General features: G+C 42.9%; 1 protein-coding gene across 1 annotated transcript; it reads right to left on the reverse strand.

The window, feature by feature from the left end:
• Positions 1 to 1740: 1740 nt before the first annotated feature.
• Positions 1741 to 25025, reverse strand: si:dkey-1k23.3 (heat shock protein beta-1). The gene is made up of 3 exons (XM_059986943.1): positions 24674 to 25025; positions 9075 to 9138; positions 1741 to 2358 (listed from the first exon to the last, which is right to left on the reverse strand). The coding sequence occupies exons 1-3, from the start codon at positions 25023 to 25025 to the stop codon at positions 1995 to 1997; spliced, it is 780 nt and encodes a 259-aa protein (XP_059842926.1). The 3' UTR covers positions 1741 to 1994.
• Positions 25026 to 25995: the final 970 nt, after the last annotated feature.

The following is a 25995-nucleotide window of genomic DNA, read 5'->3' on the forward strand; positions in this document are numbered from 1 at the left end:
CATGTACCCTCTCCAAGTCTCACTTCCCCTCGGCCCATTAACATGTACCCTCTCCACGTCTCACTTCCCCTCGGCCCATTATCATGTACCCTCTCCACGTCTCACTTCCCCTCGGCCCATTATCATGTACCCTCTCCACGTCTCTCTTCCCCTCGGCCCATGAACATGTACCCTCTCCACGTCTCACTTCCCCTCGGCCCATTAACATGTACCCTCTCCACGTCTCACTTCCCCTCGACCCATTAACATGTACCCTCTCCACGTCTCACTTCCCCTCGGCCCATGAACATGTACCCTCTCCACGTCTCACTTCCCCTTGGCCCATTAACATGTACCCTCTCCACGTCTCACTTCCCCTCGACCCATTAACATGTACCCTCTCCACGTCTCACTTCCCCTCGGCCCATGAACATGTACCCTCTGCACGTCTCACTTCCCTCGGCCCATGAACATGTACCCTCTGCACATCTCACTTCCCCTCAGCCCATGAACATGTACCCTCTCCACGTCTCACTTCCCCTCGACCCATTAACATGCACCCTCTCCACGTCTCACTTCCCCTCGGCCCATTAACATATACCCTCTCCACGTCTCACTTCCCCTCGGCCTATTAACATGTACCCTCTCCACGTCTCACTTCCCCTCGACCCATGAACATGTACCCTCTCCACGTCTCACTTCCCCTCGGCCCATTAACATGTACCCTCTCCACGTCTCACTTCCCCTCGGCCCATTATCATGTACCCTCTCCACGTCTCACTTCCCCTCGGCCCATTATCATGTACCCTCTCCACATCTCACTTCCCCTCGGCCCATGAACATGTACCCTCTCCACGTCTCACTTCCCCTCGACCCATTAACATGTACCCTCTCCACGTCTCACTTCCCCTCGGCCCATGAACATGTACCCTCTCCACGTCTCACTTCCCCTTGGCCCATTAACATGTACCCTCTCCACGTCTCACTTCCCCTCGACCCATTAACATGTACCCTCTCCACGTCTCACTTCCCCTCGGCCCATGAACATGTACCCTCTGCACGTCTCACTTCCCTCGGCCCATGAACATGTACCCTCTGCACATCTCACTTCCCCTCAGCCCATGAACATGTACCCTCTCCACGTCTCACTTCCCCTCGGCCCATGCTTCTCTGATGGTACAATCAGCACTCACCCACCTCTTGCTTCCAGAATGGCTCCTGACCACTGCCTCACAGCCTAAGACATGTCGGGCTTTCCCTTGTTGCTATTTCTCCTGTGCTTAAATGTCCTTTTTCATTTCAGGTATCTAAGATATATTTTATTTTTAACTCGCAACTAATTGTAAGTATTGTTGAGCCCAGTAAGACCACAGATGGAAACATTTTATCTTATTGTGTTTCGACATAATGGGCTCCTCTGGACAATGAGCCCACACCCACCCAATTACACCCATGAGAGCAATTAACCTACTAACCCGTACGTCTTTGGAATGTGGGGGGAACTGGAGCAGGGTGGGTGGTGTGGCTGCAGACACTCCTTGCCCTCCAGGCAAGGTTATTTGGTTCCAAACAATTGGTTTATTGACAATCACAGAATTTCTTTCTAGTACTTCCCACTTCCTCCCCTCTTCCCTTCCCCTTTTCCCAACCATGATTCCCCTTTCCCTGCCCCTTCCCACTCTCAGCCCACAATAGAGACTCAGAAACAGGTTCACCATCACCCACATGTGTCTTGACAAATGTTTTTATTTGCGGCAGCAGTGCAGTTGCACTACATGAAATCACGACAGTGCTGTGCAAAAGCATTTGCACCCTACTACGGTATATATATGTGCCTAAGGCTTTTCCACAGTACTGTAGAATGTCAAAACATTTTTTTCATTCTCTACATTTATCTAAAATGTGCTTTCACTTATTTTAGAGGAAAACATTGAATCAATGCAGCAATCTGTGAGAAATTACTTTGAACAAATATTTTGCTGCTATATGCATATATCTTTTCCTTTCTCCGTTAGTTACTTTTTCTCTTGCTCTTCCAGAACCACATCCTCTTGCTGCACCTTCTCTCCCTCTATCTCCTTTCCTTGTTGATCCTCCTTCCCTTTGTCCAGCTCTTCCTTCATCTCTAGTTGCTCTTTCATCTCCTTGCCCGGCTCTTTGGAAATTCCTTTTTCTTCCCCTGCCTCTCTCACTTGACTCATCTCCTTCAACACCTCCTTCTCTTCCTCTTTTTCCACTTTCTTCTCATCTTCAGGCTGCTCCTCAATTTGAACCGGAATCACTACCTCTGTGGATCTGGGGACGGGAGCTTCCACAGTTAGAATGCCGTTGCAGGTTAAGGTCGAGATCACGGTCCTGGCATTCACACCTGAGGGAAGCCTGAAATCAAATATTTGTGAAAAAATTCATGAATTCAGTTCAAATAGGAAACTAGGAATGCATTCTATCGATTATGTTCCCCCACGCTGGTGTCTGTTTTGTATTTTATGCCTCAGGATTTTGTTCCTAAGTAACACACACAAAATACTGGAGGAAATCAGCACGCCAGGCAACATCAATGGAAATGTTTTGGGCATAGACCCTTCTTCAGGACTCGAAAGGTTGGGGGAGGATGCTAGAATAAAAAGGTGGGGGTGAAGAGAAGGAGGAAAGCTAGAAGATGATAGGTGAAGTCAGTTGAGTGGGAAAGGTAAAGGGCTGAAGAGGAAGGATAGGAGGGGAGAGTGGACCATAAAGGAAAGGGAAGGAGGTGGGGAACAACAGGGAATTGATAGACAGGTGACAAGAGGTAGAAGGTCAGCATGGGGAGTAGAAGAAGAGGGAGGAAGAGGGGTTTCGTTTTTAACCAAAAGGAGAAACCAATACTAGCGCCATCTAATTGGAGGTTTTATTGAGGCACAAGAGGAGGCCATGGACTGACATGTCAGAATGGGAATTGAATGTGGAATTAAAATGTTTGGCCGCCAAAAATTTCTGCTTTTGGCAGGTGGAATGGAGGTGTTTGACAAAGAGGTTCTCCAATTTATGACAGGTGGCAGCAGGGAAGTGGAGGCCGCATCGGGAGTACTGGACACAATAAACAACCCCAGCAGGTTCACAGGTGAAGTGTTGCCTCACCTGGAAGGACTGTCTCGGGCTCTGAATGGAGACGAGAGAGGGGGTGAATGGGCAGGTGTAGCACTTTGGCCTCTTGCAATGACAAGTGCCAAGAGGGAGATTAGTGGGAGGGACGAATGGACAAGGGAATCATGGAAGGAGCGATCCCTGCAGCAAGCAGTGGGTGGGTGGGGGTGGGGGGAGGTACAGATATGTTTGGTGGTAGAATCCCCTGGAAGTTGTCAGAAGATGCAGAGACTGATGTGCTGGACGTAGAGGCTTATGGGGTGGTCGTTATGGGCAAGAAGAACTCTATAATTCTTAAGGCAATAGAAAGATGAGGTGAATGTAGATGTCTGGGAAATGGAGGAGGTGTGGGTGAGGGCATCATCAATGATGGAGAGAGGGAAATCCTGTTCTTTGAAGAAGAAAGACATCTCTGATGTCTTGGGTAGGAAAGCTTCATCTTGGGAAGAGATGTGGCAGAGACGAAGGAGCTGAGAAATGGGAATAGCACTTTCATGGGAGACAGGGTGTGTAGAGATAGAGTCAACACAGCCGTCAGAAACGATAGGTTTCTAAATATGTTGATCGATCATTTTTCTCCAGAGATGGAGACAGAGAGATGAGTGAATTTAAGGGCAAGGTGGAAGTTGGAGGCAAAGCTAACGGGATTGCTGAGCTCAACATGAAGCAGCACAGATGCAGTCATCAATGTAGCAGAGGAAGAGTTGGAGAGCATTATGGGGAAGGCTTGGAATATGGACTGTTCTACGTAACCAATGAAAAGGCAGGTAGATTCGAGCCCATGCGGGTGCCATAGCTACCCTCGTCTGGAGAAATAGAAGGAGCCCAAGGAGAAGTTGTGAGTGAGGAGGAAGAGGGTGGTGGTGGAGGGGAAAACAAGCCATGAACTTTAAAGCATTCTTAATGGAGGATAGAACTCTATAGGGACTGGTGAAAATGAGGCGGCCAAGGCCAGTGAATTGAAAGCTAGTGAGAGATCGAGAATTGTTCCAATTTGGTATTTATATTTGGATTAATTCAATTAAATATTGATTCTAATTACCTGCAGTGTCTGTTACCATTGTAGTGATGAATATCAGATTCAGATTCAGGTTCAATTTATTGTCATTTAGAAACCACAAATTCAATGCAGTTAAAAAATGAGACAACGTTCCCCCAGAATGATATCACAAAAGCATATGACAAAACAGACTACACCAGAAAATCCACATAACTTTTGGCAATCCCCAAACCAGAGTCCGGAGAGGCTGCTGCGTATTAATATTGCGCTACCGTCTAGCACGTTCCCCGGAAAGGAGCTCCAAATCCACCAGACAAAAACAAGACCAAAAACTAAAGCTACAAGACCTGCACAAAACCACATAGTTACAACAGTGCAAACAATAGCATATTTGGTTTTAAAAAAACAGACTATGGGCACAGTAAAAATAGTCCAAGATGTTAAAGGACTGTAAGTTCAAAAGAAATCACCACACAGTTTCCACAAGTCCCCAGGGTCCCGACAGACTCACCATCCCATGCCAGCGGCAAAAGGGAATACTCCCACTATGGACTTCCAAGGCGCGGCCCGACCCAGTCTCGCAGACGCAGCACACAATAGAAGCTCCATCAAAACCAGCCTCGCAGAAGCAGCACACACCAAAAGTAACCTGAGTCCGTCGAAAGGACTCCGAGTCCGTCGAACCTCCGAGCCGATGACTATCCCCTCCAGCACAGCTTCTCTGAGCACCATCCTCTGCCGAACATATTAATTTGGCCCTGCCAATGGCCATCGGCAACGCGACCCCGAGGACTGGGGGCCTGTTCTTCCCTGCAGAGACCCGGACCTCACAGCAGCAGCAGCAATGAAGAAGGTCTTCCTGGAATTTCCGGATGTTTCTCCGTGCTTCCATGTCCGTTTTCAATCAATTATGATTGCGCACAGCACCTCATTTCACAAATAACAGATAATCAGTTCCGGAGTGGCCGCTGCAAGCTGCGTCATGCCGCCATCTTGGATCCACTACCATGTTCCAGAGTTAATGATATTGCAGACACAAACACACTTAAGTCATGCCTTAACACTTATTTACATACTATACCCGTGGGGCTTGCACATCTTGCTCAGAGTGAGCCACACTGAGCTGACTGATAGCTGACATATCCACCAGCAGGTCAGATCAGAACTAATGGCCAGAGACCATAATAAACTGTCAGTTTCAGCCTGAGACCCTTCATCAGGATTGGTCTACCCTGAGAAAGGGTCTTGGTCTAAAACATCGACTGTTCATTTCTCTCTACAAAAGCTGAGCTCTTCCAGGATTCCACATGTATCACTCAAGATCTCCAGCATCTGCAGAATCTTTTGCATGGGAATAAATGTGTGTGTTTTTTGCAGGGAGTATTATTGGGGTTTCAGTGGAAATCAAGGCTGGGGCCACGCCTAGACAGACTGATGATCTAGGTCATATATGTCAAACTCAACGCCCGCGGGCCAAATCCAGCCCGCGGTGGAATTATCTTTGGCCCGCGAGATAATATCTAATTTCTATTAAAGCTGGCCCCAGTAATCGAAGCGCCTATGGCGTATGATATGGCTAATGCTGAGTTTATTCAGGTACCAGGTTTTCAGGGGTTTTAGTGTTTATTCGGCAGTCTTCTTCATAAGAAACACTTTGTAGTTATAGCAGAGAATGAGACACATGAGAGCAGGCTGAAAAAACGGAGGCAATGAAAGCTGCGTTCGCACGCGTCCGACTGATCCGGCCTGCATGAAGCTGCATTTTGCTCAATCTGGCCCGTGACCTAAAATGAGTTTGACACCCCTGATCTAGGTGAAGGAACAGAATGTAGTTTTTCAGAGTTACCTGACAAATAGGTGGATTTGTCAGTTGCAATGACAAATTGGAGTGAATTCAAGATTTCAACAACGGATTTCAGGCAGATGCAGTGTTACATGAGTAAATGTGAAGTTATCCACTACAGTCAGAAGAGAAAGGAGTCTGTTATTTCAATGGTATTAGCTTAGGAAATGTTGATGGACTGGGAGACCTGGACCTGAGAGAATACTTCCAGTACTGGGAGAGCCCAAGATCAAAGGGCAGAGCCTCAGAATAAAGGGATGCCCCTTTTGAACAGAGATGAGGAGGAATTACTTCAGTAAAGGGGAATGAATCTGTGGCGCTCTGTACCTCCCTCGGCAAGTGGATCCCTGACTTCCTCATTGAGAGGCCACAGTCAGTGCAGATCGCAAATAACACCTCCTCCTCACCAACAGTCAACACTGCAGCACTTCAAGGATGTGTGCTTAGCCCACTGCTCCATTCTCTCTACACCCATGACAGTGTGGCTAGGCACAACTCAAAAGCCATCTATAAACTCATTGATGACACATCTGTAGTTGGCAGTATCTGTCACGAGGTGGGGACAAGGATGCTGGGAGAGGACCCACACGCAGGACACAAACAGGTCTTTCTTAGGTTCAATAAAATAGCGTTTATTACTCGCTACACAGAAAATTGGGAAATCAAGGAGGACAAAGAGGAACAACCAACCTCGGAATAGGGGACTAGGGACTTGGATCACCGCGGACCTGGGACTTGGAAACTGGGAACTGGGATCGCCGTGGCCATGACTTGGACAATGGGAACATGGATAGCCGCGGACCTTGGACGTGGACAGTGGGAACATGGACAGCCGCGGACCTTGGACTAGGAGACTAGGACCTTGATTCACTGCCGCCAGACACTTGGACACCATGGATCGCCACAGCCAGAAACATGGACACCAAAACACAGGACAAGGAACTTTGAACCTGGACTCCTCCTTCAGATAAGGCACCGAGCTGGGACTCTTCTTCAAGGGGACTGATGCGGACACAGGGCATGAACATCGAGCCAGGACTCTGCCTTCCACTCAGGCACCGAGCTGGGACTCTTCTTCGAGGGGTAAACACAGACAATGGGCATGAACATCGAGCCAGGACTCTGCCTTCCACTCAGGCACCAAGCTGGGACTCTTCTTTGAGGGGTAAACACAGACAATGGGCATGAACATCGAGCCAGGACTCCGCCTTCAACTCAGGCACCGAGCCAGGACTCTTCGAGGGGTAGACACAGACAATGGGCATGAACGTCGAGTCAGAACTCCGCCTTCAACTCACCCCTGGCAGATTGACCTTGCCCGGACCCACACTGGTGACGGAAGGCGAATTGCTGGTACTCCGATGAGGGCTGGATAATTCTGGCTTGTTGCAGCGACGGCAACTTGCTAAGGCTTCTTAACACTCTCGCCCCGAATGGCTAAAGCCAGGGGCTTATAAGCTGCCGGTTCAGGTCGAGAGTAGATCACCTTAATTGCCAAGCTCAAGGGACACATGAAATGGAATTAGAAGGGAACAAAGTGTCAATGGTGCAGATCATAACGCAACCTAACTAAATTCAAAGGGGAACCGATCCGGACCATGACAGTATGGATGGTGATGAGGGGGCATAGGGGAGTGAGATAGATCAACTGGTTGAATGGTTTCTTAACAACAACCATGCACTCATAAACACAATAGATTATACAGATGCTGGAAATCCACAGCAATGCATGCAAAATGCTGGAGGAATTCAGCTGATCAGGAGGGAAATAAACAGTCAACGTTTCGGGCTGAGATGACCAAGTGAGAGATTAGTGGGAACAGATGAATAGACAAGCGAATCATGGGGGGAGTGATCACTGCAGAAAGTGGAGAGTGGGGGGTTGTGGGGGGAGGTAAAGATGTCTTTGGTGGTAGGATCGCAATGAAGATAGTGGAAGTGCAGGGAATGATGTATTGGATGTGGAGTTTCATGGGGCGGTAGGTGAGGACAAGAGAAATTCTGTTAAAGTGGCGGGAAGATGGGGTGAACGCAGATGCCTGAGAAATGGAGGAGATGAGGGTGAGGGCAGCATTAATGGTAGAGGAAGGGAAACCTCGTTCTTTGAAGAAAGAGAACATTTCTCTTTGAAGAAAAAGAAGAAAGGAAAGCCTCATCCTGGGAACAGATGCAGTGGAAACAAAGGAACTGAAAAAAGGGAATAGGATTTTTCCAGGAGACAGGGTGGGAAGATAGATGTGGGAATTAGTAGGAATCGGTGAAATAGCAACCGGCTATTGAAGGCCTCTAGATTGATTTTGACTGATAACACAGCTCAGATTCCACACTGTCCCCACATTCAAGAGAGGGAGTAAGCAGGCATGGTAAAGTTTCACTTATTTTTTCTTACAAGTAATAAATTGAACCACCATTCAGAACACCGAAATTTGATTCCCCTTTGAACCAAGTGTGGTGTAGCTAATTTCCTTGTTCAATACTATTCCTCACACTCTCTCTCCTTCTCTTCTCTCTCTGCTCTCATTTCTCTCTCACTTCTCTCTTTCTGCTTGCCTTTCTCTCTCTCTCTCTCTCTCTCTCTCCCCCCCCTCCCCCTCTCTCTCCCCCCCACCCCACTCCTTCATAGCTATCCATTACAGAATGACAGAAACATATACTTATGACGAGAGGGAAGCCCGTCAAATTATGACACATCTGAGTAGCTGTTTAGACCGATCTGATGTCACAGCTTTTCTGAGTTATTGCACATCCAGCACGTAACTAAGTATTTGTTTAAGGTAATTCTAAGAACAGTGAGTTCCATCTCTCACAACTTATCTTCTTCCTACCTGCTTTCAACCCCCATCCTCCTACGACGTTCTTCATCTTCCTACTCAGCGAATCTCAAAACATTTACACATGACTTTACCCAACCTCCTGTCTGTTTCCCTCTCACCAACCTTACACTTGCTGTTTTTTCTTTGTTGTTTACCAGTGTTAGATATAAAATATTTATTTGCCAAGAACTTTTCCTTGACTCACTTGTTCATTTCCTTTTCTGTTTCACAATTATATTTAGTCCCATTAGTCATCTTGTTAAACACCACAGCTGGGTTAATGTGAAGACGACAGTTTGATGGAAAACAAACTTACTTGTACTTTCTTGTGAAAGTTCTAGAAATAAACCCATGTTGATCTTCCTTTTCCATGTGGTTCCCTGAAAGCAAACCAATATGGAACAATGATAATGGAAGGCAAGATTATCAAAATATACAATTCAGCAAATTGTTTCCCTTTGGAATTCCCCACTTAAGCATTCCTTTGGAAATAAATACAACAGAATACCTTTGGACACAATAGCAGTGCTCATACTGGTACTAATTTTTGTTTAGCTGCTGGTGCAACCCTAAACCATCAAGCACGTCTTCCCCCTTCCTGCTGGCTGTTGCCATGCAGCATTGCCCACTGAGTCCCCAGGCTTCCCAACGGGACCCGAGTCAGATCAAATCTGACACAAGCATAAGAAATATCAGAAATCTGATGCTGGGAAAAGCTACGTAGAATGCTTTATAAACTCAGGAGATTGAAAACTGTCACTTTCAGGACAATGACCTTCCATCACGAAGAATTCTTGATCTGAAACATTAACTCCTGTTTCTCTTTCCATGAATACTGCCTGGTTTATTTTGTCATTCCAGCATTTCCTGGTTTTACTTCAGATTTCAAGCATCTGCAGTTTGCTTTGGCTTTTCACTAACGCTCATAGTTTTGTCAGTTGGTGAGACTAGGGGACAGAGCTCCATCACCTGTAGGAGCTGCTCTGCAAGTGTAGGCAACACTCTGTATTGAGACAGTCTCTAGGGTGCACTTGACAGCTGAACGCCCAATATCAGTCCTTTCCTGGGGCTTTGCTGGAGGAAATTCTATGGCCCAGCAGAAAACAGCTTGCTTTTGTAGGACTATGGAAATGTTTAATAATCTGTAAAAGCCAAATGAGATGTTATTAAAATGATAGTATCTTGCTTTTGTTCACAGTGGTGCATATTGTTTTGCAATCAGTACATATAAAACCAGAGAACCATAAGAAATGCATAACATGACTTGTCCTGGAGAGTGAGTATAAGTTAAGACCATAAGAGATAGGAGCAGAATTAAGTCATTTGCCCCTTTGCGTCTGCTTCACCATTCCATCATGGCTGATTTATTTTCCCTCTCAACCCCATTCTCCTGCCTTCTCCCTATACTTTTTGACACCCATACCAATCAAGAAACTATCAGCCTCTGCTTTAAATATACCCAAAGTCTTGGCTTCTGAAGCTATCAGTGGGAATGAATTCCACAGATTTGCCACCCCCTGGCTAAAGAAATTGCTCCTCCTCTCTGTTCTAGAGGAACATCCCTCTATTCTGAGGCAGTACCCTCTGGACCTAGAGTCTTCCACTACTGGAAACATACAAGATTCAAGATTCACTATTTATTTATTATCAAATAATGTATAAATGTATAACCTTGGGACTTTCTTGTTCTAGATCTTGAATCTTGAACCTTGAAACATCCTCTCCATGTTCACTCTCTGTCTATGCCTTTCAAGGACAGAGTTCACATGAAGTCAATGTTAGTAATAGAAAGATCACTAGCATCTTCAAGTTTTGTCTGAGATTAGAATCGATAAAGCTATTGGATCAAGATTCCCTGAAAGAGATTCAAGCTCCCTTTTCTAATGCTCAGAACTATGATTAACCCAACAGAAGTTAATCAGCACCTGGATTTCATCTAAAAAACACACGTTGGAGAAAGAAAGGAAAATTGAAGGCTTATTAATTCCAGGAGGCCGATGATTTGGGATAGAAAGAGTTAACCATGGACACAGTGCGATGAGTTTCTGTTCAAGTCTGTTGACTTGAACAGAAGAAAATTCAAATTCACAATTTTTTTTGATTTTTCAGATACATTCTTATTGTTATAAGAACATTTGATATTGTATGCAATCTCTGTTCTCAAGTTTGAAATCTTCTCTGGTGAGGAAGCAAAGACTAATTGACAGTCACCTAGAGAACTGTGTGGTGGATCTCTTAACCTCAACATCCACCATTTCTTACTACTCCATTCTTCAAGGTCAACAAGTTCAGACAAGTTACATAAAAATAAATTCTAACCATGGCTTCAAGAGACAGATGAAGGTGGAGCAGTGATAACACACATATCAAATTAATGGACTAACAGCTAGAATCCTAGATCATTGATGAGAAGATATGTTTTATTCCCATCCTGCCAGCTGGGAAAGTTAGATTCAAGTAATTATGTAAAAATATGGAATTTAAAGACCATGTAATTTCCAAATAGTTGAGAAGAGCCCTCTAGTTCACATTTGTTCTCCAGGTAATAGGATCTGCCATCCTTATCCTTTCAGCCTATATGTGACTCCAGACTCTCACAGCCTCCTTGTTTCATGGCCAGTTAGCAAAGGACATCAAGTGCCTGTATTTCTGTGATGTGCACATCCTCTGAATGTGCATGTCACTGGTGATGCTGGAATTTGTAACAGATGCATCACTCCTCTGTGAATGAGAGTTCATTCATTTGAATGTAGTTCAAGTCTTAATGGAGGGTCTCGGTCCAAAATGTCAACTTTTACTCCTCTGCGTAGACGCTGCTTGACCTGCTGAGTTCCTCCTCCAGCATTTTCTGTGTGTTTGTTGCTCTGGATTTCCGCATCTGCAGAATCCCTTGTGTTTATGATTTGAATGTGCATTCCTGGGTTGCTGGGGAAGAAATTTACAAACAAGGCAAGATCAACTCTCTTCATTATTTGAGTTTGTTTCAATGTTCTTAATTATTTGTAAGTGTTTGATGTTGTAGCATTTGCCGGACTTGGCAATTAGCTTGTGGATGTTTCACTGCCAGTCGAGCTGGCATCCTCAGTGCGTAGTTGTTGCTTTTTCCATAGTTTTTGTATTTTAGAAGTTTGAAGTGGATTTTAATTATCCATTCAAATGCACTGAAAATTGTCTAACTGCCTTGACAGATTGCCATCTGTCGAGACTTGGTCTGGCTCTCCCATGAATCTTAATTACATCACTTAAGACCCCATAGCCACTCATGGCCTTGGAGTTCAGCCCAGCACCAGCTTAGATAGCCTTCCTGACTCAGTGAAGTCCGCTTAGGAATTGTGTGGTAAGTGTGGGCAACTGACTAACAGTATAACTCAGTGGCCTTTCTATATGAACTTCTAGGGAAGGTCGTTGACCTGAAACACCAATTTTGATGCTGTCTTTGCAGACACAGATTCACCCGCTGGCAATTTCCAACATTACCTGAGTTTTTATTTCAGATATCCAGCACCTGCAGTATTTTGCATTAGTGTTCACGACATAGCAATGATACACAATCTCTATGAATTATGAATTCTGAGACACTATTGAATTGCATCTGGCATTACCGAATCATCTCATAATAAAATTGGTCTTTAAAAAGCCACCTTATTGAATAGTTATTTCACAATACATATTCTGCATTCAGTAAAGGCGTATTGAGCATGTTACCCCTTAACAGATTCAATATTCTTGTTGACTCTGCTTACAGATAAAATATGACAGTCAAAAATACTTATGATGAAATCTGATTGATCCCTTTGTGACAAAGTGAGGCTCCACTTTCACTCAAAAGTGGAAGAAGGAACGGAATTGACCCTGCACTGGGCTTACATTCTCCCTACACAGTAACAGTGACCGCACTAGGAAGTAATTCGTTTGGTAGTTGCTTTATTATTGTCACATGTACCAAATTGCAGTGAAAGGCTTTTGCCTGCATGCAGACAGATCATTCCAGTTAAAAGGACATCAAGAAGCTGTAAAAGGAAGAAGAAACAGAATGTGGAATTGACTGTATGTAGTGTGTAGCAGTCAGAGTGACGTCAGTACCCCACTGTGGTTTGGGAGGGCACTCTGCTGCCAGGGGCGAGATGTTGGAAACCACAGAACAAAGGCACACTGTAAAGCAAGCTCACCCACTGTAATCAATTCTGTGACTGAATAAGTACTCGAGTAACTTAGGAGCCAAGCGGTTAAAATAATTGTAGGTTGCTCTGTATATGCCCAGTGGCTGTGATATTTACTATCATGAAGCACTTGAAGAGGCTGCACTAACTCCAGACTTGCTGACAACGTCAACCCTGTGCAATTCACCTACTGCCAAAGCAGGTCTATAGTGGACGCCATCTCCCTGGCCCTACCCTGATCTTTTGGAGCATCCGGACATTAAAGACACCTTTATCAAACTATTGTTTAAATGCCTGAAAATATCACAGGATATTGCCAGACTGAAAAGTTAAATGACAGAAGCTACATTGTGATAAATAAGTATAGTTGTTCAATGAAGTCATTTTCTGGTGTGTATTTATTGTGTGATCCATTGAACTGGCAACAAATGTTGTAGATCCAGAGACACTGCAGGACAGGTAGGCAGGCACATTGCTTGATGTTTTGGGAGAGCATTTCAACAAGATACTCTGGTGCAACATATAGTTATGACTAGATGGTGAAATTACTGAGCACTGGCATTGTGATGGAAATGTTCATTCGAAGACAGGAATCATGAGGTCACAAAAGACTTCATTGTGACATCACAGGACAGTGGCTTTGCAATATTGTTACACACTTTGTCACAGCACCACACACTGGCATTATGTCATTAGAAACTGTCACATAAAATCTTCTCATACAACTCAACATGTGAGTTTCTACAAAATTTGATACTCCTACATTTTAAGAAAAAAATCCTTGGTACTGATAAATAAGCATTACATTTTTTAACATACTGGTTCTGAAGTTCTACAATTTCCTTTTGTACAAACCTACATATTAGCCTCAATATCGCATTCAACACCCTATCTGACAGCAGCAAATTTTCTCCCAATCTCTAGAAAATATTCAAATTTATAATGACTATAAATCAGCTGAAATAATTAAAAGCCACTGAATATGAAACTCGTGTACGTACAAGAAGAACTTGTAAATTTCAGCTCAGTTTATCATCATGCCTGCACCACACTTTTTTATGAACCTCTAATTTGGGAAGGTTTTCAATCTTCAGTCATGAAAAAAATTAAGGCGGAGATAGATAGGTTCTTGGTGCCCAAGGCATCAAACGGTATGGGGTGAAAGCAGGGAAGTGGGGATGACTGGGAGAATTGGATCAGCCCATGATTGAATGGTGGAGCAGACTTGATGGGCCAAATGGCCTACTTCTGTTCTTATATCTTATGGTCTATGGTCTTAAATAAAAACATTCAAAGAAACAGATAACATAAAGCAAGTCAAGTCAAATCAACTTTTATTGTCATTTTGACCATAACTGCTGGCACAGTGCATAGTAAAAACGAGACAACGTTTTTCAGGACCATGGTGTTACATGTCACAGTACAAAAAACTAGACTGAACTAATAAAAAAACACAGAGAAAGCTGCACTAGACTACAGACCTACACTGGACTACATAAAGTGCACAAGAACAGTGCAGGCATTACAATAAATAATAAACAGGACAGTAGGGCAAGGTGTCAGTCCAGGCTTCGGGCATTGAGGCGTCTGATAGCTTGGGGAAAAAACTGTTACATAGTCTAGTCGTCAGCGCTCGAATGCTTCCGAGCTTTTTTCCAGATGGCAGGAGGGAGAAGAGAATTTATGACAGGTGCATGGGGTCCTTCATAATGCTGTTTGCTTTGTGGATGCAGTGTGTAGTGTAAATGTTCGTAATGGCAAGAAGAGAGACCCCGATGATCTTCTCAGCTGACCTCACTATCCGCTGCAGGGTCATGTGATCCGAAACGGTGCAATTTCTGAACCAGGCAGTGATGCAGCTGCTCAGGATGCTCTCAATACAACCCCTGTAGAATGTGATGAGGATGGGGGGTCCCAATTAGGGTACTTTTTTTAAATGAAAAGAAAATGCTTTTTTCTCTGCCTTGTCACCAGATTTTCACCTAGCAAATGAGTGGTAGCAAAACTGCCCATTGCCCTGGAACAGACATAGGTTGGGAGTTTGTGTATTGGCAGGGTTAAGTGAACAGATGCAAAAGAGTAAAGGAATTTGGATATACAGGAACATGTATAGATTGGATATGCCCAACATCCTGTGATATTTTCAGCCATTTAAATGATTTATATGAACATATGCATACAGGGGAGTACAGATGCAAAGGCATTATCAGGCCAGAATCTTCAAAACATAAACTATCTGTGGATTGCTAGCCAATGTTAGCTTTTTTAAGTGGATAAGACTTTTTTAATGCCTTCAGTATAACACAGGGTCACAAGATATTAACAGGTACAGATATAGAACAAATAAACACGGGAATTGCTAGAAATACTCAGCAGTTGTTAGGCCACATGGAAGAAGAGTTAACATTTCAGATCAATGACCTATCATCCGAACTGGGAAAGGGATTAAACAGCAGCAAATGGAAGAATTGAACAAAAATTGACACAAGGACTCACAAAATGTTACTGTAAATGTTAATATTTTTCTGTTAAAATAGCAAGCTGTAGTGTTAGAGAAATATTGATGGTTGGTAACAGTAAATAGTTTACACAGAACATTCAATTGTCCTGGCAATAGCACCACCTAGTGGGCTTAGCCTGGTATCATTGAACAAACACCCTTGTTAAAATAAACTTCACCAGATTCCATCTGGGTACAGGTATCAGTAACAACCGACGTTTTGATGACAAGCTATGCCACCTTCATCAGGGATGATGCCTGGGCATCTCTAGTCCAGTGGTATTTATAATCCCCATAGTTCATCTCTCCTGATTGGTTAGTCCTCATCCAATCAGGTTTCCACTGTCCCATCTTGTTTCCTCTAGATTGAAGCCATTGAAATAAAACCAGAGGGAAAGAATTTTAACAAAGACAAAGGTCTCCCACTTAGTAAGAACTGGAATTCAATTGTCAACGTGGTGGGACAGTGGAAATCTGATTGGATGAGGACTAAGCAATCAGTAGGGACAAACTATGGGGGTTTAAATACCACCAGACCAGACCTGCCCAGGCATCATCCATGAAGAAGTTGACAGAGTTTGACAATAAAATGTCAGTTGTAATCAATAATTGTACCCGGCTGGAAGCCTGAGAAGAGTTTATTCATCATATAAGCCAGGAAATCTCTAGATCCTTTCCCACCCTGGTTAGAACCTCACTTTTTATACAAGCCTGAGGCACAACCCAGAATTTGCCTCTGCCGTACCAATATCCCTGTGACCCTGACCAGGTAACCTGTCTAATGTAGGAGCCAGACCCTACCCGTAACTGCTAGGAAGCCAGCCATAGCATACACTCTATAGTGTCCCTGAAGAAATACAAGATTATATATTAACTATATTAGGATCAAGGATCAACTTGATTCACACTATACACTGACTGTATTAGGAATTTGTTGTGGTGTGTTGACATGACATGCAATAAACGTAGAAACATAGAAGACCTACAGCACAATACAGGCCCTTCGGCCCACAAAGTTGTGCCGAACATGTCCCTACCTTAGAAATTACTATGTTTACCTATAGCCCTCTATTTTACTAAGCTCTATGTACCTAACTAAAAGTCTCTTAAAAGACCCTATCGTATCCGCCTCCGCCACCATTGCCAGCAGCCCATTCCATGCGCTCACCACTCTCTGAGTAAAAAACTTACCCCTGACATCTCCTCTGTACCTACTCCCCAGCACCTTAAACCTGTGTCCTCTTGTGGCAGCCATTTCAGCCCTGGGAAAAAGTCTCTGACTATCCACACGATCAATGCCTCTCATCAGGAGTGGATTCTTTTACAGCCATTAATCCATGGCTTTGGGTTTCAGAAAGTGAAGATTTGTGGACAGAATCAACATTCTCTCTTAATCCATTGAGACTCTAATATTGTCATCCTTTGACTATGGAAGCAACCAGCCTCAGTCACAGTGGAGAGAAACCGTATTCATGTTCACTGTGTGGACGAGGCTTCAGTCTAGCATCTGGTCTGTCAGGGCACAGGCACAGTCATGTCGGGGAGAAACCATGCAAGTGTGTAGATTGTGGGAAGGGATTCAGTTACCCCTTTGAACTGGAAATGCATCGGCACAGTCACACTGGAGAGAAACCATTTATCTGCGTGGTACGTGGCGAAGGACTTACTCACTTTTCTGCCCTACCAAAGCATCGGCATGTACACACTGATGAGAGACCTTTCAACAATAAAAAGTGACAACATTTGACAATTACTGTATAAATAATAAAGAGTTCGATAAAATAAATTGAGTTTAATACATGGATATGGAACAAAATGTGCATAAATACATAAATACTGATATGTATTTACAATGTAAGCAGTATTATAAAAAATGGTTTAAATTGTTTACAGAGTAATACAGTAACTGGGTAATATTGTGTGTGTGTGGTGGGGGGGTGGTTAAGGTTAAGATTAACTGTCTGGAGCTATAAACTTTTAAGATAGTGAAGTTTTTGTTCCAAACCTATCCAGTACTTTCTAAAAGGGAGCTTTTGGAAAAGACCGTTTGCAGGATGGGTGATCACACCTACCCACTTCTCTGTCCTGGACATGTACAAGTCCAGCTGTGATGGTAGACTGCAGCCAGACCTTTTCTGCTGAACGGACAGTATGCTGTAGAATTCATATATTGTACATGGATGCTGCGCCACACCAGACAGTATTTGCAGATGTGCAGATGCTCTCTATGATGGGCATTGTTGAATTGCACTAGTTTGTTCCGGAGAAGATGGAAATTTAGCATCTGCCCCAAGAAGTACGTCCTCTGCTGAGCCATTTTGTTAATGAAGCAGACATGGTTCTCCCACGAGAGGTTGATGCATGAGGGATTAAAATGTTGTTGCAACCGTCTTTTCTTCATAAGGGACAGGTTATCTTCCAAATCTATGAGCCATTGCGTAGCATTCCTGCTCAGCTTGCAGTAATGGGACTGCTTTCCAAGGTGATTTTAATTGGTGGCTAAAAATCACAGAAATTAACCTTAGGATTTCCCAATAACTTTGCTGTTTGCCAGAGATGCATGCATTTCCTGAGATGCCATGAGAAGAAAGCATATAATTAAAATACACTCACCCATTCTTGGACAGATGTAGAACATAGAACATTACAGGCCCTTTGGCCCACTTTGTTATGCCACCTTTTAACCTACCCTAAGATCAATCTACCCTTTCCTTCTACATAGCCCTCCATTTCTCTAACATTCCTGTGCCATATATATACATAACATTGCCAATAGACAAAAAAAATCACAGAAATAGACTGTCAGATAGACTGTCTTTTTTTCCTGTGTGAACATGACAATTTTTAGTGTTCAAGTATTTACTGATTTAAGCTGAAGTGAGCGTCTATATGCAGCCCAGGAGTTGCTCTTGTTTACATTGTGGTGGAGATGTGAAAACGTTTTGTGCCACACTGCAGATCGGATATGATATTTTCATTTGTAATGCTGATTATCTGCAGTTCAGCAATTTTCTGCTTTAATGTTGGTAATATTTTATTCCTTACAAAAACATGTTGCAACATTTTCGTACAGAATTTAGTCAAAAATGCTACAGCAAGATATTTTTCTCTATTTACTACAGCAATCTATTTGCTGTTTTTTTACTGTCAATGGAGTTTTCTAGGCATCAAAAGTTTTTGTGTAGTGATTATTAAACTGTGAGGAGGAAGCATTTCACAAGTGCTGCTGATTATTGGCTTAACAATTGAGGCTCATGCTTGTTAATTATTATGGCTGTTAATGCTTTCAGCTCTTTTCTAGGACAATATCATAAGCTAACAGGCTGGTCTGTTATGAAAATGATATTTTGCAGAATGCTTACTTGCTGGTGAATCTGACTTTTTTCCTCCTTATTCCCAGGTGGTATTGACCATGGAGTATTAGTTCCCTAGGCAACAGTAGCCCTAAAGGAAGTGCTAATTTCAGAAATGCGATACTGAGGTAAGGTGGGTAACTTCTAACAGCCAGTTACCTGGCTCTGAACTGCCAAACAGACAGTCGGCAATGGGAGGCCAAAAGGCAGGAGTGAGTACAGATCCTAACCAATGTTTGCTGTAGTGTTGGTGAGGGGCTAGTGAGGGAGCAAACTACACAGTTGCACTAACAGCTTGTCTGAAAAAGGAAAGAAGCTGTTTAAGTATGCAATTCTTTGTGGTCTGTTAATTGGTTCCCAAGATCATTGTTTAAGGATAAATGGGTGGAGTTTAGACCAACAACTGGTGAAAGCTCTGAATAGGAATCTGGTCCTGGAGTACTTGTATCTAACAATAGTTTTGCTATCATTATACTGAGAGAGCCAAACAGAAGCAAAAGGTTAATCTTTACGGCTCCATGTTGTCGTGGATAATACACTGAGTCACTGAGTTGCCCTGTGGCTTTCTTTTTCAAAATGGTGACGTATGCAGCAAAAGGTTCTGAATAGCATGCCTGTAAATCTTACTTCAGACAAGAGGCATAAACTATTTAAATCTTCTTGCCCTTGAATTAGATTCCTTCTTTTGTATGTCACTTCCAATATGCAGATGAATCATCTCAATGCCAATACGATTATGACTCACAAACAACTCCTGGAGAATGGAAAGTATTTTGTAAGAGATCAAGGTATTCTCTGGTGATTAAATTCATTCATCTCATCCTGCGTCAAGCACCAAGAGAAAGTATTCTTTTCTTGTGCCATTCCTTGGAGATAAGGGTGATTTGTTTCACATTTCCTCCTGGGGATTCTGAGATGAGACAGTTACACATCTCTGCCATAGATGGGACAGTTGGTGCATAAAGGGTCCATTGGGGTGGGTTAATCCGCACTCCTTCTGCTGTTTAGGTATAACCTTCGATGGTGCCTCCCAAAGACTCAAGGAGCTTAATGTCCTACTGGTCCTGGATTACTGGTGCCTCACTCTATGTTTCTCCATTATCTTCACTGATCAAAATTTGGGACTCCGATGAGTTGGTGAGGATGCTACTGTTTTTCAGGGAGATTCTGGGAATATCCTGGAGGCCTTTCTTCAGCTCTCCTCAAAACGTCTTGCCTTGACTGAGTTTGGAGTACAATGCTTCTTCCAAGAACCTCATGTCAACTTTGAGGATGATGTGGCCCATCCTTTGAAGTTGGTTAAGCATGGTCAGAGACACAAGACTGAGGATTTTGGCCAAGGAATGGATGTTGGTGTTGTCTGTCTGTTTGACCAGTGCATTTGGAAGATTTCACATTGACAACATTGGTGGTCTTTCAATGGTTTTGAGATCCCTAAGTAGGTATCCCTTGTCTTCAAAGCATATAGAAAAGCTGTGACCCTGCTGCTGAGTTTGAGGTCACTCTTCAAGCATCCTTTCCTCAGCCGGTCAGAGACTGTCCTGACAGGCAGTGGTGAATTTCATCATCTTTGCCTGCCTCCGCTGCAATGTAGAAATTATACCATGCTTTCCAGCATTTCCAGTGTGGAACAGGCCCTTCCAACCCAATGAGCTGCACCACAGAGTAACCCACCTGGTTAACACTAGCCTAACCACAGGACAATTCACAATGACCAGTCAACCTACTAACTGGTACGTCTTTAGATCGTAAAAGGAGCCCCACATAGTTCACAGGAAGAATGTACAAACTCCTTACAGACTGTGGCAGAATTGAACTCTGAACCCCAGAACGGCCTGAGCTACAACAGCGTCATGCTAACCACTACTCTTCTGTGATAGGAAGTATCTGCAACTGAAACATTGACTGTCCTACACATGCTGCCTAAGGAACTGAGTTTGCTTTTCCTTTCATTGTGGACCTTGGTTTTGTGGAATGGTGTTGCGAAGTCTTAGTCTTCTGGTGCTCTGGTTCAAATCATATCCTCTTTCACGATTCAGGAAAAGAACTGGTGATCCTTTGGTGCCCAGTTTCCAAGTGTGCATATGCCCAGGGTTGTCTGCGGATTGTAACTAGAGTTGGAATTATTCTGTTTCTGGAACAGAGGTGATGAAATTTGAACAGGTTCTTGTTTGTCCTGGAGGGTTAACATGTTGGTTGTGCCACAGTATGGAAGATTGAGAAGGGCGTTCATTAATGGTACCTGCACTGCTTAATATTTGCTTCCAAGAAAATTTCAACAGATTTGTCAGGCAAGAATTCCCCTGTAGAAAACCTTGCTGACTTTGGCTTATTTTATCATGTGCCTCCAAGCATCCTGAAACAATAATAGACTCCAACATCTTTCCAACCACTGAAGTTAAGCTAACTGGCCCATAATTTCCTTTTGTCTTCCTCCCTCGCTTCTTAAAGAGTGAAGTGATATTTGCAATTTTCCAGGTCTCTGGAAACATTCCAGAATATAGTGATTCGTGAAAGATCACTGCTGAAGCCTTCACAATCTCTTCAGATACTTCTTTCAGAAACTTAGGGTGTAGCCAATCGGGTCCAGGAGAGTTAACTACCTTCATGCTTATCAGCTTCCAAATCATCTTCTCCTTAGTAATAGCAATGACGCTTTTGCATTTCTGGCATTCTGCTAGAGTCAGTTAAGTTGGTTCTGTAGTGAGTCCGTTTGTTGGGAACATGTTTTGCAGGCAACTTAAATTCCACCTTCTTACACATGACAATTCTTGTTTAAATGTTTCAGGTAACTATTTGTTTATTATTGTTAAAAGGACTTCATTGGTTATAAAGTACACTCAACTGTCTTGAGGTCCTGAAACACACCATGCAAATATAGATGTTTTTACATTTGCCCATTTCAACATACTATCACACATCCTACAAGTTCACTTTAATTAATATTCTGAATTTGTCATCCTTGCATCATTTAGTTTTGTACATCTCCAGCAGCTTTCCATTGACCTTTGTCCATTACCTTTCAAGGCTAAGTTATCCAAAAATCTCCAATGTTCTTTCTTAATGCAGCCCCCTCACACCAAAGAGAAATTTCTAAGCCATGACATTCATGTAAAAGAAATTACTTATAGATTTTGTTGTGTTCTTTGGTTACGTTAGAGTTAACATTTGTGTGTGAGCCACATAGAGGGTTCTAAAATGGTGCATTGAGGCTGTGTAGGAACTTGACTGACTGTAATAGAGTGGAACTTTTCTCTATACTGTTCAGAGTGCTCTTGTGCCTCCCTGCTATCTCAGTGGTGAAGCTGTACTGCAGATTTCATTTCAGTTCAATATTACAGCAAAAAGAAATCTGACAAAAGTGTAATTAGAAGCCTATCTGTAGTTACATCTGAGACAAGTGTGAGGAAAGGAATGAGACTTCAAAGAACTTAACTTCAATTTTACAAAAGTACTCAAGAAATTTTTAGATTTCTGTGTTTTCATAACCAGTAATTTGTTCCTTTGTCTAAGACATGCCCTTTTCATGCTGCTCCTATTGGGAAGAAGCTACAAGAGCCTCAGATCCCACACCATCAGTTTCAGGAACAATTATTACCCTTCAACCTTCAGGCTCCTGAACTTTATTCACCTCAACTCTGAACTCATTCCACAACCATTTTCAGGAACTCTACAATTCACGTTCTCCGTATTTTTATTTACTTATATATTTATTTTTACCGCAGCTTCTCTTGTTTTGCACATTGGTTGTTTGTCAGTCTTTTGGGTGTAGTTTCTCAATGATTCTATTGTATTTTTTGTTTTACTGTGAATGCCTGCAAGAAAATGAATCTTAAGGTAGCATATGGTAATATACATGTACTTTGATAATAAATTTACTTTGAACTTTGATTCTTTTTCATTTTAATTTCATTTCCCTTGAAAACATTAATTTGACATCATTATTAAAAGAATGTACCTTTGATATAGAGTGACATTCAATACCCCTGACTATAAACATGCCCCAGTGTGCAGATGAATCAGGCAATGCTTGGACATTATTCGTTTCGAATGAACTGTATAGAATCAGTAACTAGTGGAGACACGAGAAACTACTGATGCTGAAATCTGGAGCAACACACAATCTACAGAAGGAACTCAGTGGGATGAACATCTTCTGAGGGGCAGGTGGGAAGGAACTTTTGATGGTTTGGAATGAAAGCTTGCATCCAGATTGTTATTTTTAATCCAAAATATTGACAATTTATTTTGGATTCTCCTCCTTCCCCATGTTTTTATTCTGGCATCTTCCCCCTTCCTCTCCAGTTCTGATGAAAGGTCTCAGCCCAAAAGGTCAACTGTTTGTTCTTTTCCATAGATGCTACCTGACCTGCTGAATTCCTCCAGCATTTTGTACGCTTTGCTTTGGATTTATAGCATCTGCAGAATTTCTTGTGTTTATAACAGTAGATGGTTGCTTCCCTAAATGGAAGCCTGTGATTAATGGTGTGTCACAGGGCTTTGTGCTGGATTCATTGGTGTTTATCATTTCTATTAATGATTTAGTTGATAATGCTGTAAACTGGATCAGCACATTTGCAGTTGGTGCCATGGCTGAGACTGCAGTGGACCGTGTTAACAGTTATCAAAGCTTGCTGATTGATCTGGACTAGCTGAGAGAATGATGCAGTTTAACGCAGGCAAGTGTGAAGCATTGCATTTTTGGAGGACAAGCCAGGGTAGGACTTACACAGTGATAGGTAGAGCACTGAAGAACGTGGTAGAACCTAAGGACCTGGGAATATAGATTCATAGTTCCTTGAATGTGGCATCATGGAATGATAGTGTCATAAAGAGAGCTTTTGTAATTTAGGGCATTGGATACAGAAGTTGTTCTGTTATACTGAAGTTGTATAAGACATTGGTGAGGCCAGATTTAGAATATTGTGGGCAGTTCTAGTCACCTACCTACAGGGAAGTTATCAGTAAGTATGAATGAGTACAGAGAAAATTTTCATGGATGTTGCTGGGACTTCAGGACCTGGATTTCAGGGATAGGTTGAGTAGGTTAGAACCTTATTCCCTGGAGCATAGGGGAATAAGGTGTGATCTAATGTAGATCTACTAAATATGTGGACTATAGATAGGGTAAATGCAGATAGGTTTCTTCCCCTCAGGTTGTGTGAGACTAGAACGTTGGCTTCAGGTGAAAGGTGGAGTATTTGAGGGGAATCTTAGAGGGAGCTCCTTCATTCAGAGAGAGGGTTAGAGTGTGAAATGAGCTGCCAGCAGATGTGGTAAGTGTGGTTTCCATTATAAGATTTAAGAGGAGTTTGGATAGGTACATGGATGGGAGGGTTATGAGGGGCTATGGTCTGGGTGCAGGGAGATGAGACTAGGCAGAAAACCAGGTCGGCATGGACTACATGGGCTGAAGTGCCTGATTTTATGTTTTTAGTGAATCTACGACTCTATTGAAAATGAAGCAAAATGGAGCTGAAGCAGAAAATCAGCCATGATCTTATTGAATGGTGGAAGGGACACTTGGGTTTGAGTGGACTACTCCTGCTTCTGTTTCTTGTGTTCTTGTGAGCTAAAATGATGATAGTAATTTTAACAGTTTCTGTAATAACAGCTTGTGTTTTTGTAGCGTCATTTAAGTTATGAAGATATTGTATCATGAGAGAGGGGTGCATGAGAGATGAAATAAGTGATGGCAAAAGTTTAGCTAAAGAGGTTTAAGATTGCTGGAAAGGTGTAATAGAGGAAGAGGGAAGGAGGAGTTTAGAGAGAGAGTTCTGGAGCTTAAAGGTTTGGCAGGGCAACTCACTACAAATTATGGTAGAGAGATTCGAGTCAGGGGGACAGAAGTAGGTGGAATCTGTTGATGTTATCAAGGTGTTGCTACCAGTCAATGACATACCTGAAATCTCCAAATAATCTTCATGTGTCTTCACTTGGAGTTCCTCTGGGGTAAAATGTTTCACATCAAGGCTGATCTTCCAATTATCCAAGTTCTGCTGGGGCATTCCCAGGGCAAGTTGTTGGGACAGAGTTGATGAAACATAACTGCCCACTGTGTTTTCATCTAGGATTGAGCATGATCTCCTGGACCTGTTAGTGCTGAGCTGATTCTCCACCCACCCCATCCAGTCCCTCAGCGGCTGTTCACGGTAAGGAGGGAGACCAAAATCCTGATCAAAGAGGCAGTGTGGAAAGTAACCACTCCTTAAGGGATCCCAGTAACTCCGGGCAAAGAAGGGTAACAAAGACATTTCTCAGGTAGGGGGTGGTGAAATACTTCAGACAGTAAAACTGTACTTAAGTGAAACTCGCTAAATTAGCTCCAGATGAAGCATGCTCCTTGTGCTGGATATTACTGTATGTGACAGTATTTATACACTAGTCCTGCACCCCAAACATAACTTCACCATGAATAAATATTCTTCCACTTTGTCACAGGGAACAAGGTTAGATCATTCTGGGAATCAGCACACAGCAGTCACATTCCAACACATCAGAAGTTATATATAGAGATGTGACAAAGGGAAACTAACAATTGTATTTATAGCCTGCATTCAGTAGAAAGTATTGTAAAGAACTGTCAAGCTAATGTTCCTTCTTCAATCTTCCACTGGACGCTATACCTTTGAAGGCTCCCAGTTTTCTCCTGTTTGCTATACTCATGTAGTACTGTTGTTTTGCACTTTATTTGTCATAGTGTTTTGGATGAATTCTCTCAAAGCACCAGCAGTGATATTTTTTTGGTAGAGCTTATAGAAATTAGAGTAAGCAAAATGTACAGCATAAAAAGTCATTCAGCTCAACCAGATTATGTCTTTTCACTGATTTTCCTTTTACTACTCCATCCAGCTTTTTGAAAGAATGATTCTCTATGCCAGACTATTCCATGTGAGTAATTCGTTTTTATACCCTGGTGGAGTGCCTGCATTATATTTTGGCCTTCACTTTTTGATATCCCCAAATCAAAATTTCTTCTCCACATCTAAACTCTCAAATTCTATTGAGCAACACACTCAAAACGCTGGCAAAACTCGACAAGTCAGGCAGCATCTACAGATGGGATGAAATGTTTATGTCGCATCATGCAGATGCTTCGGGTGGAGGACTGCAATTAAAGGAGCAGAAGCGGAATAAGAAAGTGGAGAGAGGGGAAGAAGTACAAGATAACAGATGATGGGGAGCCCAAGTGAAGGGGGAAGGTAGATGGTGGGGAGGGGAATG

The sequence above is a fragment of the Hypanus sabinus genome, chromosome 13, assembly GCF_030144855.1.
Source record: "Hypanus sabinus isolate sHypSab1 chromosome 13, sHypSab1.hap1, whole genome shotgun sequence".
In the NCBI taxonomy this organism is placed as follows: domain Eukaryota; kingdom Metazoa; phylum Chordata; class Chondrichthyes; order Myliobatiformes; family Dasyatidae; genus Hypanus; species Hypanus sabinus.